This window comes from Nanorana parkeri, unplaced genomic scaffold, assembly GCF_000935625.1.
Source record: "Nanorana parkeri isolate BGI_ZX_2015 unplaced genomic scaffold, ASM93562v1 scaffold866, whole genome shotgun sequence".
In the NCBI taxonomy this organism is placed as follows: domain Eukaryota; kingdom Metazoa; phylum Chordata; class Amphibia; order Anura; family Dicroglossidae; genus Nanorana; species Nanorana parkeri.
This window is the reverse complement of record NW_017307134.1, coordinates 426525-443152: the sequence shown is the minus strand read 5'-3', so window position 1 is coordinate 443152 and position 16628 is coordinate 426525. Positions and strand designations below refer to the sequence as shown.

General features: G+C 42.6%; 1 protein-coding gene across 1 annotated transcript in view; it reads left to right on the top strand.

The window, feature by feature from the left end:
• IGF2R (insulin like growth factor 2 receptor) overlaps nucleotides 1-16628 on the top strand; it is a 120202-nt gene that overhangs the window by 40281 nt on the left and 63293 nt on the right. The window contains exons 4-10 of the mRNA XM_018565607.1: nucleotides 1811-1909; nucleotides 4255-4387; nucleotides 7240-7360; nucleotides 10295-10397; nucleotides 12341-12503; nucleotides 13574-13739; nucleotides 16003-16106. Of these exons, the coding sequence (XP_018421109.1) occupies nucleotides 1811-1909; nucleotides 4255-4387; nucleotides 7240-7360; nucleotides 10295-10397; nucleotides 12341-12503; nucleotides 13574-13739; nucleotides 16003-16106 (889 nt within the window). The remainder of the gene's footprint in view (nucleotides 1-1810; nucleotides 1910-4254; nucleotides 4388-7239; nucleotides 7361-10294; nucleotides 10398-12340; nucleotides 12504-13573; nucleotides 13740-16002; nucleotides 16107-16628) is intronic.

Here is a 16628-nt window from a genome sequence, read left to right as displayed (position 1 = left end):
TGGAATGGGGTGCAGAGGATGGAGAGGATGGGTACAATGGTGGATTGGGGTGCAGGGATGGGTATAATGGTGCATTGGGGTGCAGAGGATGGGTATGATGGTGGAATGGGGTGCAGAGGTTGGGTATGATGGTGGGCTGGGGTGCACGGTGTTGGGTCCCAGGCTCCATGTGCGCTGCATGCGGGGCTTGAGTGTGGAGCCGCGAACAGGCAAGGTAATAGCAGAATAATCGGCGATCGAAAACATTGGTAACGTTTTCGATCGTCGATTTTAATCGACTAAATCGAATCGTTGTTGCAGCTCTATAGCTGATATGTTTTAACTTCAGTTGCCATAATAGTGACTTTTGTTGTTTAAAGAAATATAGGGGCCCGTCTACAGTAGATGAGGTGACAGGTGTTTTTCAGCAACTGAACAACGCTGGTCACCACTGGGGCACATGGAAAACCGTTGTTTTTTATGTTCACCGTTCACACTACAATGCTGGTGTGATCTGCAGTGCACTGCAAAAAAAAAATGCAGACATGCTACATTTTTTTTGCAGTGCAATAGACCATGCCGTAGAGCAGCACACAATCCTGCTGCTGTGCGAGAACCTAAATGGAGTGTACTCTTTATACATGCCAAATAAAGGAAACAAATCTAAACGGTGACGGCACTGGCAGTGTGCGGTACAGTGCTGGAGTTTTCTCAACACACTAGCCCTTCCACTATGAACAGGCCCTCCATTTTTTCTTGAAGCTTACAGTTTAGTTCATATATTGCATCACTTTCTGTTACATCTTTGCACTCAGGTAAGCTGAACCATATCTTGGCCAGTAAGAAAAAGAGAACCTAGCTGGATTTCATGCAAATTGGCAGAACCATGTTTTTTTCCAAAATCCACCCAAATAATCACAGTCACAACCAGCCAAATTACTCCAAAATCGGCACAGTCATGTACAGCTAAATTCTACTAACATTAGCACAGTAATGTCCATCCAAATTTCACCCAAATCAGCACAACCAGATCCATCCAAATTCCACTATGATTAGTCCAAGCACTCCCTACCATAACTCACACATGGCTTTCCAGTCAGATTCATATTTCAGCAAAACCACAAACATTGTTTGATGAGCCTCATTATTTAGCAGAGCTTTTCTGTGTTCTTTTTTGACAAAACTGGGGATATAGGGTGGTATTCAAATTGTAAAGGTGCAGTGTTTACACCAAATCAACACAGCCATTTCCAGCCAAATTCCACCCAAATCAGCACTGTCATGTCCAGCCCAAATCAGCACTGTCATGTCCAGCCCAAGTCCACCCAAATCGGCACAGTCATGTCCAGCCCAAGTCCACCCAAATCGGCACGGTCATGTCCAGCCCAAGTCCACCCAAATCGGCACGGTCATGTCCAGCCCAAATCGGCACAGTCATGTCCAGCCCAAGTCCACCCAGATCGGCACAGTCATGTCCAGCCCAAGTCCACCCAGATAAGCACAGTCAGGTCCAGCCCAAGTCCACCCAGATCAGCACAGTCAGGTCCAGCCCCAGTCCACCCAGATCAGCACAGTCAGGTCCAGCCCAAATCGACCATAATTAGTCCAAGCACTCCCTACCATAACCCACGCAGGCCTTTCCAGTCAGACTCCTATTTCAGCAAAACCACAAGCATTGTTTAATGAACCTCATGCGAGTCCAGTTGCCTTGACTTGTTTTTTACAGATATTTTCTGTGGTCTGTTCTGACAAGACTGGGTATATATGGGGTGGTATTCAAATTGTAAAGGTGCAGTGTTTACCTAATATTGTTTCTGTTTTATGTCTTCAGGGAACTCCTGAATTTGTGAAATTTGATGAATGTGTAAATTACTTTGAATGGAGAACATTCACTGCTTGCAAGAAGAACAAATTTAAGCCTATCGAAGAGGTAAAGTGCAGGTTTATGATTAAACCAACATTATCCTTTTCTGTGTGTATGCAAGGAACAATGTCTACAATGATGAGAAATGTAATGAAACTGCTCTTACCATTCCTACATAGACAGTTGTGTATTTGGGGAAAGTTACTCCCCTTTTCTGCTAATGCTTGGAGTCCTTGATGCGAAAAAAAAAAAGAACCCTTTATGTTGTATACAAATCCTATGCAAAAGAGCCACTCAAACATGACTACTGTTTGAATGATCACTGCCAGTTAAAATAAACATTCATTGTAACTTTGCAAAATGTTTAAGTTGCACTTATGGAGCCTCTGGAGCTCCATGCACTAGACATACACTGTTCAAATTTCAGCTGAGTACTGCTAACGCGGGCCAAATTCAAACAGTGTGTGGCCCAGTTGGCACCCTTCTGGTCAACAAAAGCGGAGCAGGTCTGAAAATTATTTGCTGAACAGTGACTGCAGCCAATCAGTTGAACTCATTGTTTGGGTATGCTGACAGTGGCACACCTGCCACTAGCAGAATACAATAGCCCAGAGGAGTGGGGGGTTGCTGTGTAGCATGAATGGGGATCGAGCATCTCTTGTGGGCCGCATGAGAAAAAATGATCAGTGTACGGCCAGCCTGCACTCGGATGTACACATGCCGATTTTTTTCATGACTTCTTATTGACTGCCCTCTCTATTTGGCCAAGAATTTTCCAACTTGCTCCTTTTCATCAGGCGATCGAGGGATGCCAGATGGAAGTGTGAAATTTGTACCAGGTGTACCCTACTTTAGTCTAGATCACAGTTTTTTTTACAGTGAACTTATCCTACCAAAAGCAGAAGCCAGTAAAGGTGACTGTGTCCCTAAAAGTGGAAATATACTTTAAAAACAACATCCTGCCCTGGGAGGTGTGTCGTCTGCCTGTTACATTACAACGGCTGGATGGAAAGTGGTTTAAACAGGCTTCAAGGTTTCGTAAGATTCAGCAATACTTGTTGAAAGCCTGCCGAAGCTGTTACTTTAAACCAGTTGCTAGCAGGCTAACACTCCCATTAAATTCTATGTTAAACCTCCCCAACTGGAGCTGAAGAGCGATTTAACCACTTCTAGCAGGTTCACGTAAATACACGTCCTCCGCTAGAAGTGGTTATACCAAGAACACGGCTGCTGCTGCTGGCGATTGCTGTTTCTGTACAAACGATTCGGCGTCTGTACGGTGCTGCACTGTTTCCCCCCCCCCGCCGCCGGCTTCCCCGGGCTCCGCTGTCCCCCATCCCCTCGGGACTGGCACGGCGGATCTCCCCCGACAGATCAGAGGGACATCATAAGGCTTCTAGCAGCTTATCTTTCCTCCGATTTACTGGACCCTGAAGTGATGTGTCACTGTTTACATTCTCCGGCTCTTAGAGCCAGGAGAAGAAGCTGGTGAAGTAGATCTCAGCTTCATCAGCTTCTTTGAGGTCCCTAGGTGATATTTAAGGGTCTGAAAGACTCCTGATGTCTCCATAAAGAGGACCTGTTTATCCTATTTGCTATTACGTAAGGGGATTGTTGGCCCCCTATGTAATCGCAATAAAGTTGAGTGTAAAAGAAAAAAAATGTAAAAATGAACGTAACATAAAAAAAAAGATTTAAATCCCCCACGTGCACGCACAAACATGCGTTGGAGGCACTTGCATGCAAAAACAAAAATTGCACCACACATGTTGCATATCGCCGCAAACCTCGGCGTGAGAGCAATAATTCTAGGGCAATCAATCACTGCTAACACTAAACTGATGAATAGTAAAAGCTTTTAAGCATCGCTTATTGGAAATTTTGGGTGTTGTAGTTTTTAGCAGTTTCACGGGCACATGCAATTTTAAGGCTTGACATGTTTGGTATCTATTTACCAGACGTGACCCCGTCTTTTATATTTTACCAAAAAATTGGGTATTGTATAGCGTTTCTGTGCACTGAATTTCATTTTAGTGTATTTAATCCTAAAAATACGGGTTTGATAAACATTTGCACAAATACCGTGCGACATAATAAATTGCAACTAGCATCTTTTTATTCTACAGGGCCTCTGCTTTCCGAAAATATATAATTGTTGGGGTTTTAAGCTGTTTTAAGCCAAAAATTTGTATTTTATCGTGCGTTAATATGAAGAAATTGCTCCGGACGGCAAGTGGTTAAAGGCTTCAACAAAAGCTGCTCCAAACTGGCTGAATGCTTTGCAGATGTTTTATTAAAAAAAAAGCTTGCGGTACACATTGCTGCTTCACTATGTGTATAATGTGCAAGGCCTGAAATCTAAAATGGTTGAAAAGCTTAAATATACATGTAACAAATATGCTTCTGTTTAGGTTCCATGTTACGTTTTTGATGTTGATTATAAGAAGCATGATTTGAACCCGTTGATCAGGACCTCTGGAGGATATTTGGTGAATGATTGGGATCCTGATTCAGAATTGTACATTAACGTTTGTCGAACAATTGGTGAGCACTTCTTAATATCGGTTATGTTGTTGTACATCTTATGATTGTGTCCTTTTTCTTGAAGTACAGAAACAGACAGACATTTCCCAGCACACTCACCAGCCAGCCCTCAAAAGAAATACACTGTCCAACCACTAAGGTTACAAACAGAGGTTTTAGTTGCACAACTTTTGGAAAATATGTGGAAGTTGCACTGCTTCATCAAGGCCCCTCTGTATAGTGTGGTTGTTTGTATTTGTCCTGTGTAAAGCCCTTCCATGTGCACCCTTGCCTTAAAGCTAGTTATGAATTGAAGAGTGTGTTTGTCAATTGTTTCACTTGTTGGATTTGGTGTTGGGGACACACTGTGGGCCTCAGCTGTCATTGTGATGTGCTGAGTTCCTGGTGTGTCCCTGTGCCTTTTAAGCAGGTTGGGCCACCTCCTGGCAAACCTGCACCCAATTCATCCTTTGCTATGAAAATGCTACATAGATTAGAGTTAGGACCGCACTATACAGAGGGGCCTTGACAAGGCAGTGCTGCTTTCACATATTTTCCAAAAGTTGTGCAACTAAAACCTCTGTTTTTAACCTTATAGTGAGACAGTAGGGGGGGAGTTTATCAAAACTGGAGCAGATTTGCATTGCAACCAATCTATCTCTCATTTTCAAATCCCAACTGAGCAAACTGAATAGTTTGCCATGGGCAACTGCTCCAGTTTCTGTTTGCTCCAATTTTGATAAATTCCCCCCATTGTACTTTTTTTGCAGGCTGGCTGATGAGTGTGCTGGGAAGTGTCTGTGTTTGTTCTATGCCCTTCCATGTGCACCTTGCCTTAAAGCTAGTTATGAATTGAGGAGTGCTTTTGCCAAACGTTTCACTTTTTCTTGAAAGACACTTGCCTCTCCACTTCTCCTTTTAACATGTACAGAGGAAGTATGAAAGCTGCCACGGATGGCCTCTTTTCCTGAAAATGCTAATTCTCTAGCTGATTCTGTGGCTTAATTACTTCCAGTCGCTGATCTGGAACACATTTCAGATCGGGAGTTTTGATCCTGACTTTACTAATCTGCTTGCTTCTTCGGTCCGTGATCAGAAAATGCTCAATCTAGGGACACTGAGGGATCTGGCAGCCTCTGTACAACGCTCAGTTAAAGTTTCCATTTGACTTGGAAAGAAAACATATGTAATAAAGTTCCTTTTTGCCTTACTTTGCACAGAACGAACATACACAGAGGGAAATTTATCAAAACTGAAGCCGATTAGAAACTGGAGCAGTTGTTGTCCATGGCAACCAATCAGATTCTCTCATTTTCAAAGCTTAACTTTACAAACTGAATATAGAAGCAGATTGGTTACTATGAGCAACTGCTCCAGAATCTGTCTGCTTCAGTTTTTATAAATCGACCCCTTAGTGTTTTAATTTTGGATGCAAATGTTCATTTAATATTGCAAGCTGTTTTATTTATTTAAAAAAATAAGTTAAAGGAGAATTATGAGGCGAGTGATTTTAACTCAGCCTCATAATCTGAGCCGACCTGTGTCAATGAAACTGTCACAGCTTGGCTCAGTAGATCGGGAAGTGAGCTCACTTCTCGATCTATCCCTGCAGAGAGCTGTGACTGTCACTCACGGATCCCTGCAGGGATTCCCCCCCTCCCCGCTCCGATCCTCCAGCGCTGACTGGCCGGACGGGGGAGGGTACAGCTGGCTCTGCCGGCTGTGGCATCTCAGTATACCGTGAGCTGTAGCTCGCAGTATACTGAGCTTTGGGTCACGGGAGGACGCTAGTTTGTGTTCTCCCGTGACCCTTAGGAGAACTATGGAGAAAAGCCCTGACCCAATAGTTCTCTAAGGGTGGCACACAGATTTTTTTTTGGGTCCCTTTCACATGGGCGGCTCCATCAGTTCTGCCTATTGGGTTTTCAGACGGACCCGATCGGATGCCCAATGGTAGTCTATGGGCAGCCGGGTCTAAACGGACACTCGGCCATTTACAACCAGTTACCCCCGGCTCTGGTTAGGTCCGAAAAAACAAACTACAGTGTTTTGTTTCCTTGGACCTGATTGTTTCCGGTTCGGGGAGAAATCTGATGTAAACAGACACATGTCCCTTTTGTATTTGATTTCCCATAGACCAAGTGCGGCAGGTTCAGAAAAGACTGAAGGACACAGATGTCACAATGACATGGGATCTGTACTGCTCCGATCAGTAGGGGATCCGTGCACAGATCCCTTCCTGATCAGCCGGTGTAAAAAGGGGCCTTACATTAGTTTCCAGTGTAAAGAGAGAATCACATGCCATAGTTACCAACTGTTTCCAATTTCCATACACTTATGATTTTTTTTATTTGTATTTTTTTAGATTTATCCCTGTCATGATTCCCCTTTTAATAATGATCCATTTGTCTGATAGTATAAAAACAGCAGTTACTTGTATAGGCCACATAAGGAGCAAAAGGTTAATATGAATGACCAGAAAGAGAAATGACAGTGTAAGGGCCTATAGGACGAGAAAAAGTGGTAATAGTAGCCAGCTTCTATATGCTACACATGAGTGGATACCTGAATGAAACATCCATCACAGTTGATTGGTACCTCTAGAGATCATAGAAGAGCTAATGTGTGTCAAAATGAAGTTCCCCCTTATGCGTGTCAGGCTTTGTTTTGCTCTATAATTTCAAAGAATATAATAAGCTGTCAACTGTTTTATGTTTGTCTTTCATCTTTGCTTTACATGCTGTTTGTTCAAGCAGGTTTACTAGGTTTCTATAGTCTCTCTGATATTGAATGGCTGTGTATAATGTATTGCAGTTGTGTATGTATTCTGCAGTATATAATTTCCTCAAGTTCTTTTCTTTTTCTTTGAAAAGGAATCTCAGAAGGAGACACATCAGTTTGTCCAGCAGCAAGTTCTGCATGTCTTGTTAAGGATGGCAAGGCTTATGATATTGGGCGGCCAAAGGAGCCTCTTAAATCTGTTGTGAAAGAGAGGTAAATTTCATCTCCTTGTGCAGATGTTGTAAAATTGAATTGATATTCAAAAGGTCTATTTTTTGTGTTGGATATATAGATGAATGTGATCCACTAAATAGTAAAATATTGTTATGTTGAAGGTTTAAAATCCCTTCTTTCTTGTTCATTGAAGGACACAGGATTCAGAGACAATTGGGTTAACACTGCAACTTATAGGAGGATTTGTACGCTGGCAGAGAATTAAAACAGGGATCCATACTGGTATAACACCTTCCACTCCCAGCATGCCCCAGCATGCAAGGAGGGTGGATACATTTTCTCTACTAAGAAAAGTTATTTTCTTAATGTTATAATCGGGCCTGTTAGCTTTGCCGTGTTGCCCACCCCTCAGTTGGACTGCTTTTGGATGTCCCAATTGTCTTTGAATCCTGTGCCCCTCAATGAATGAGAAGGAAAGTTTGGATTTTTGTACACTGTGTGTATGGTAAAATCCTTTTCTTGGAAGATCGTTGAGGGACACAGGTTCCACGCATCTGTGTTTCTGTTCTTGCTCTCAGCTCTGATTGTTATAAAACAGAGGCATTCTGAGAGTGGGAGAGGTTATACCAGCTGACTTTTTATGTTTGCCAGTGTAGAATTCCTCCTGTACGTGGCAGTATAACACAATTGTTTACAAATCCTGTGTTGCTTAGTGAACTTCCAAGAAGAGGTACAAAAATCCAGTTTTCTCTGTAAAGTTTGCAGTTATTGTGGATGCATGGCACAGCCATGTTTGCTTTTTACATGGGCAGAATGTGATTCTTCCTTTTAGCAGTGCTGCACATTACTGTACAAATGTTAGGGCTTGTTCACACCCTGTCTGTGTTTTTCTGCACGCCACCACGCATGTATGATGTCAACAGGGCACATAGAAAACCAATTGTCACACCATACCATGGTGGATTGCAGAAAAGGGCAGATCAACTGACCATGGTGGGAACAAGCCTCATGCCTGCATAGACTGAGTGAATTCTTGATTGCTAAGTGATTTTGTCCTAGCAGTTGTGTATCTAGAAAGGTAGAGGTAGCCCCTAAAATGAGATTCTATAGATGTGTGCAGTCATTAAAATTGAGTATCAAGAATGTAAAATGTGAAAATCACAGTCCAAGTGACGGTTGGTGATCACTTGAAGAGTTCTAAAAGTGAATCACACACCATACAGCGTTGTGACCAGTGTAGATGAGATAGGTGATCATAGTGACCTTCACGGATGGCACCGTGCAGAACCTCGGAGACCTGAAGATATGTAACCAGCACTCCAAAATGCAAATAAAATATTGTTTATTGCAGATAACATCACAAAGGTCAAAATAGCCAACATTTCGGGGCTGTGCGGTGTCCCTTCCTCAGGTCGACACTGTGACAAACACATGTGTTCACATACTGTACCTTATCTGAACCTTTAGCAACCCCAAAGCCGGGTAAGCTGATATGTCAATAGCAACTACAAAAACTTAAGATCTGTCTGGCCCTGCTATCTCCTGCACCTCCATACAACCTACAAGTCCTCATCTCATACTTATGGGGAAATAGAGAGATGTGGGCTGTTGAATGGTATGCAGCCTTTCATAACTTCAGATCCTAAAGCCACCATTTGCATTCCTGTTCACAAAGGCTTTGGGAATGCTAAAGCAGTACTTCATCTATGTGAACACACAAACCATGACCTGTACGTTTCCTACTTCCCATCACTGATGCACTTTTACCACTTTAAGGCCTTACAACTAGGCCATTTACACCTAGGCTATTGTAGCTCCTTTCCCTAAGCTCAACACCACTCAACGCTCAGGTGTGGACAGGGTCCATTGAAAACAATGGGATTCCTCTTGTGTCACTTGTCGCCAGTTGTGTGAAGCTTGAGCACACAAGTTTCTTTTTGGGTGGTATCACACATTTTGACCTCATAGACCTTAGTGGAAGCACCGGAAAAACAATGACGCTCCCATTTAAAGTTCTGAGTGGCCAAAATGCATTATTTTGCTTATGTACTTCACACACAAAAACGCTTGAAAAATAAATATACAAGAAAAGCCTCTACATTGCTTGGATATGCTTAAGTTGGGTATACACGCTTCAATTTTCTTCCTCTAACCTGGCTGCTTACGCACGTTGATCGAGGGATCTCTTGCTGTGGCGGCCGCTGTCGGAATACCCGAACAGAGCTGGCATCTCATTGGCTGCTAGCTCTCTTCTGCCGATCGTTTTCCAGCATGCTTCTTAGATCAGCCGATCGAGGGATGCTGGTCACATCGAGTGTTGGCCGGTTCATCAAGAACTGGCTGAAATTTGAAGCGTGTTTACCAGACTTTAGTTGTAAATGGAGCCAAAGGTGTTCCCAGTGTCAATTTACTCTTGTACAGCATCTCAGAATCTGTACTTAGGGATTACCTGTTCTGGAGTACAGGATATACTGTAGATGGTTTGGGTGTTTTTTTTTTGTTTTTTTTAATAAGTATTTGCTGTGAAGACTGCTCTTTGTAAATTTGACTGTTGGCTCTTTTAGCCTAACGTTTTAACAAAGTGCAGCTCTAACAATTGAGGTAGTTCAGTGTATATGTGACACATACCCTAGTTCCTCTGATATCTTGCTTGAAAGGCCTGGTATGAGAGACCTCTGGGTCCCCTTGGTCCCTCTTCTCTTTTCACTAGGTGAAGTTGGTATTAACAAAGAAAAATCAGAACCCTGGAAGATAGAGGAAGAAAGACTTTTGAGTCATGCAGTCTGACTCCCTAGTCAAAGAGACTTCTGGGAACTGCAAATGTTCAGTTCAGCTGTGTGCAGAAGTGACTACGGTCCCGTTCCCCCACCCCACCTGTCCCTGCTTTCCCTTTTTTATATTCCTTTCTTTTTCATTTTTGTAGTCTGCTTAAAAGATTTGTGTTCCACTAACCGATTGTTCTTCCGTTTTTAGGCTTGTTCTTCACTATGAAACGGACACAAAGCCGCCTGATTTTTGTAATAATCATCAGCCAGCCGTAACTATAACATTTATCTGTCCAACAGCGGGAACTGAGGTTAGTGCCGTTTTACCTTTTTAATGTTGCTGGTTAAGCTAGGCATGCATGGAATAATTTTTTATACTGTACTAAAAAAAAGTAGGCAACCTCATCACTTTGTGTCGTGGAACTACAAGTTCTATGAGGCATTGCAAGACTCTGACAGCTACAGGCATGACTCCTGGAGGCAGAGGCATGCTGATATTTGTCGTTTCACCACAGATCGAGTGCCGAGTTTGCCTAATCCTGCTGTACAATAACAGGTCAAAGATTATCTAATTTACCATATAATTGGTGACCATCTTATACATACAGCGAAACGCCAACTTTTACTGAGTGACAGATTTCAGCTGCTTTATATTGTAAATACTTTACAGGTTCTTTTAACTTAGAAAGTGCCACAGTGAGAGGGATCATGTACTACATTATGTCATGATGCACAAAGCTGGTTCACTAGAGAATAAAATAGATTTCAAGTGGAAAAGTCACTTTAAATTTTCACTTTATTGCATAGTCTAGCAGTGGCCTCTGGTCTAGCAGTGGCCTTCTCATACTGCAGGAGGCCTGGTACACTGAAAAAGAATGATGTAAAACATAAACAAAAAGGCCCCCTGTGGTATCTTGGACAAGGTTTAAAACAGAGAGCACAGACACCGCTTTCTCAATTCCCAGTGGCCTTCATTCATCATACGACTCTTATTGAGTCTATTTATTAAAGAAAAATGTCATAGTTTTCCGTCCAGCTAAACTGTATGTACATTTATTCTGTCTGTGTGAATCACTCAGCTGTTGAATGGGGCAATAGCGAAGGCTGTTTTCTGTTATGGTCATTTGCTCTTCTATATTATGCTGAAATATTACGAGCGGTAGTGAATCAGGAAAATACTGTGTTATGGCCACTATATAGAGCTGAGGATCACATGCAATGATTACATCTTAGTCACAAGATACAATGTACCAATTCTAGAGAACGCAGTTAAATTGGAACTATAAGATTGTGAAAAGCAGGGCTACCCCTGAATTGCAAGGGTTAAGTGCTCGTTTTGTCTAGGGGGCAAAAATAAAGGAAAAAATAAATCACCTTATCCTTGGTTCCTAGACCAGGGTGTGCAGCCTCTTCTCTGAGCCCCAGCAGTCTAAAGACCAGTGACATCATCATGTAGCCTAATACAGGGCTATTACATGGAAAGACGCTGAGGGACATGCCACAATTGAGCGGAGTGGGGGAGAGGTGAGCAATCACTGCCGCAGGATTGAGGATTTCTTTTTTTTTTATTCTTCTTTATCTTCGCCCCTAGAGAAAAATGGCCAGCTAACCCTTGCATTGCGGGGGTAGCCCCACTGCATGGGTTAATCTTTCACAATTCTACTTTAAATGTAATCATTACTACTGCGGGGATCCCTGTATCTCACAGCAGTCAGTTAATTCATACAGAACAAATATACATGCATGTTTTGCGGGACAAATAGCTCTGCAAATTGTTTTTATACACTATATATAGATCTATTTCCCCTTACTACTTGTTCCTTTGACACCCAGGACTTTTGCCGTGAGTTAAACCTCCTGCTTCCCCCTTTTTATATATTTTTTACATATTCATATTGAAAGTTTGCCCAGTTTCACTGTCATTAGCTTGTAAGAATACAATTTGAATGCACTGCAAAGAGGGGAAATAACGTTTTAGTCACAGCAGAGGCCTGCATATTATTGGGACAGGAAGCAAAGGGAAATTTCCCTGGCAGGGCCGGATGCAGTAGTTAAAATTGACAATCTTTCAACTCCCCACTCTAAAAACTGACACTCACATTTCAGCTGAGTTTCTATTTGGGCATTGATTATTTCCCTGGTTCTCATGATACTGAATACTTGAAAGAATATTAGTAGTTCCTAAAATTTTTGTTAAGTGCGCTATGCAAAAAAGCAGAATTTATGTAGCGTTGCACATTTTACCATCATTTAGGTTACAAGCCCAAGACTAACTGCCAACACCAATTGCCGCTATGAGATTGAATGGGTCACGGAGAATGCCTGTCACACGGAATACCTGGAAAGCGATGACTGCAAGCTCGTCAGCAAGGAGAGAGGCATTTCTATTGACCTAACCCCCCTAAAGGGAAAGTCTGGTAAGGCTTTTATTGAGAAGCGGATGTTTTTATGGATGTGTTATGAAATACTCTCCTGTTATAACAGTAGCATTGCAATAGGAATACATAGAGTTGTTTTTGATGCAGTCAAAGCTTTCTTGAAGAAAAAAACAAAAAAAAACTCTTTTATATAGTGAGCGCTGCCTTCCATCTGCCCATCATTTTCACTAGCTTCCAAGATTCCCAGTGTGCTTTTCATCCCTTTTCCTGCTGCTTGATGTGATGCAATCTTGATTTCTCAAGACTACATAACCCATAATGCATTGCTACCAGCAAGCAATGATAAAGATACATTATTCAGGTGTTGAGTTGTAGTTCAGAAGGCAGGCTCTGTAAGTGTTGTGACACAAGGATATGCATATTCACAGGGCTGAGTGCAATTGTGTCCGTGTATTGTGGAAGTACGTATTATGGGCATCTTCAATAAGGAAGTTTGCAAACTTCTAGATCAATATGGTTTTTAGGAGAGGGATAGAACTTATGAAACTTCAGTATCGAAATACATTTTCTTTTTTTTAGTTTTTGATACTCTTTAACTGTACTTTTGCACACAAAAAAATCATTCCTGCAACAAACGGCTGTTGTGTTGCGAAACTGTGACTCTAAGGTTGTATGAAAGTGGGACCGAGACTAACACACACAGGTTTCTTTTGTTCATGCTGCGAAGCCTCTAATAAATTCCTCTATCCATGCTAAACAGCGTGGCTTGAGGAATCACTCCTGACAACTATTGTATTATAACAGCGGGCGCCCGCTGCTGTCTGAATACTTAAACAGCGACTTTTCACAAATAGCTGTAATACCCTCTAGGACAAAATAAAAATCTTCAATACCACATAAGACTATGCCCACGTACAGACCAGGTGGCCCTCTAGCAACGTCAGCGCGAAATTATAGCTAATTATAGCAAATTTGCCTACAAACGTCAGGTGGTCATAATAAGCTGGTCACTCGGTGTATAAAAAGTGGTCACGCTGCAGAGACTGCCCAATCACATATGATTATGGAAACTAAATTGTATGAACACTTTTTCCATTTTTGTGTTCTAGCCAGTCCTTACCATGTAGAAGATGAAAAAGGTGAATACGTGTATTACCTGAATGTTTGTGATAAGGCAAGTGGAGGAGACTGCTCGGGTGAAATGTCTTCCTGCCAATATAAGAAATCTGGTGGCCAGAGTAAAGGTGCTGGGTCCTATAAAAATCAGACCCTCAGGTATGTTAATCACACACTGTGCTGTGCCCTTTATTGTGTTCAGCTCCTATTATATTTGGTACTTTTATTGGGATTGTCTCCTTGGTCAGTGCACTGCTTTTTGTTGGACTTTTTGTTGAAGCTGAATTACAGGCAGGTATAAAAGACACGCACGTGTTTATGCAGCTTTGTGTTTATCAATGCATTGTCACTTTTATTCTGTTAGATGCAGGCAGGACAAGTACCTGAATTTGACTTGGTGTCTTGCAGTCCCTGCACAGCAGAGTTCAGACTGAGAGCAACACAGAGCCAATCAGTTGTGCTGCAGTGCTTGCCTGTTAGCGAGAAACACTGCAGCTGTCGCACGCCGGCTCTGTAGATCGAGAACTGAGTGATCACAAACCGCTGATCACTCTACTCCCTGCAGAGAGAGGGGGATTCCCCCAGCTGGCTGGATGGACAGACAGGAGAGAGGGTGGGCACAGCTGGCTGGAGGGACAGACAGGGGAGAGGGTGGGCACAGCTGGATCTGTCTCTAGAGAGGCAGAGCCAGCTGTCAATCAGGAAATGGGATGGATCTCGACAATATTGTCAATCTTTCCAGGCTGCAGTGCAGCTCTGCATTGTCGGCAAATAGCAATGAGTAGCCTGCTATATGCTGACTTTGGATGACCGGAGTACATTAGTAAATGTACTCCTTTGACCCAAAAGAGGAGTAAAGCCAAAAAATAAGTGTTGGATTTAGTTCTCGTTCAAATTTGATACACCTGACTTTCCCTCTGGGACCTGCCCCCTTGTTGTCCAGTAGGACTGCATCAATGGCCACTAAAATGCACTCTCAGTGGCCTTCATGTTTTTTCTTAGGTACTCTTCAGGTTGACTATATCAGGTAACCCAATGCTGGACAAACCCCAGGGGTCAGATAGCCAATGCTCCTTAAAATTTACAGGCTCCTAATCTTAGATTTTCTCTAGCTGTCAATGGACAGACTGGCTCCTGAATTCCATATTAAGTTGGCCACCCCTGACATACACTATATGTTAGATTTTAGATATTCGATATTAAAATGTTATTAAAAATGTTTTCAATGCTCAACTAATATACCTCCAATAAAGTATCACTGCTGGAACGCAACACCAGCCAAACAACATAAAACAAAGGTAAAATGCAAATAGGAACTGTTTTACCTTCCAAAGAATTTGTAATTTTATCCAGCCAGTTCTGTAATCCTGGTACCACTGCCAGACAGCACAGCCAGTTTGGTGACCTCACTTTTCTCTGTGCACTCAAATGTCTCCCTACCACCCCCCAGCAGTGAAGGAGCTGCATATGACCTCATATATTGCTTATATTATCGAAGGCATATTGTAACATGCAGTACAAAAAATAGCTTACTCTACAGTCCTGCATCCTTCTTTCTGCTAGTTCCAGTAGTGAGGACCAGTCCCAAAACTTTCTTACCACCCTTCTTGACTGTCTCCAACCAGATGTGCCACTCTCGCTGATGTCATCACCTAAAATGCAGGTTCACCAGCCACCACTGGTCCTGTATTATATGTGATGTTGTCACAGTGCCAACCCACATTCCACGATGGGGGCAAATAGCCAGAACAATGGAATAAGGTGCGGTTTTGGATGTACTCCAAGAAACATATTCCTTTTTTTAACGCTTTAGACCCAGGTGGGCAAATCCGGCCCCCAGCTGTGCTTTTAACTACAAATTCCAACATGCCTCTGCCTCAAGCAGCTATGCTTATAACTGTCAGTCTTGCAGTGCCTCTTGGGACTTGTAGTTCCACAAAAGCCCAGACAAAACAAGCATTATATTCTACATAAACCTTACGGAAGGGGGTTTACAATATTTATAATTTCTTAAATGCCCAGTAGTCTGCTTTATCCGCTGATGACAGCTATTAATTTAAAGGGGACAGTCTGCTGAACAGTTCTACTATAAGCTGATGGTCGCTAAAGCGACCATCAGCTTATAGTAGAACTGTAAATGCCAGGTCCGTACGACGTACTGAGCTGGCCAGCTGGAAGCACTTTTGTAGCTCCGTACGTCCTTGGCAGCGAAATGGTTAAGATGCTGGAATCAGTCAAATACCATAAGAGCCATAGATGTCGTTTACCCCCTCCTCAAATACCCCAAGATCATATGCGGAATTATAATTTTTATCTTTGGGAATTATTAGTTGAAATGTTTTTCATTTTGATCTTTCGTGATTATGGTTCAAATGTAAAAGATATGGAGCTGTTTATTAATTTTTCTGATGTCTTTACTTAGATATTCTGATGGTGACATTACTTTGACATATCCTGGAGGAGAAAAATGTAGCTCTGACTTCCAGCGAATGACTGTGATTAATTTTGAATGTAATGAAACTGCAGGTAAAGATGTATTCTGTTCAAGAAATAATAGCTGCATTATTCTATATATACCATTTACAGAGCAAGGCACCCATTGTATAAAGAAATAAGTAAAAGATAAACTCCGGACAAAACTTTTATTAAAGGAGAATTATGAGGTGAGTGATTTTCACTCAGCCTCATAATCTGAGCCGACCTGTGACAATGAAACTGTCACAGGTCGGCTCAGTAGATCGGGAAGTGAGCGAACACAAACCGGCGCTCGCTCACTTCTCAATCCTGTGCCGGCAGAGAGCCGTGACAGGGGAGGGACTGGATTCCCCCCTCCCCTGTCCGATCCTCCAGCGCTGACTGGCGGAACGGACTGGGGACGGGGGCGGGTACAGCTGGCTCTGCCTCTAGATAGGCAGAGCCAGCTGTCACTCACGCAGCTGGGTGGATCCATACAGAATTGTCGTGATCCGTTCCGGCTGCGGCATCTCAGTATACCGCGCCTGTAGCTCACGGTATACTGAGCTTTGGGTGACGGGAGGACGCTAGTTT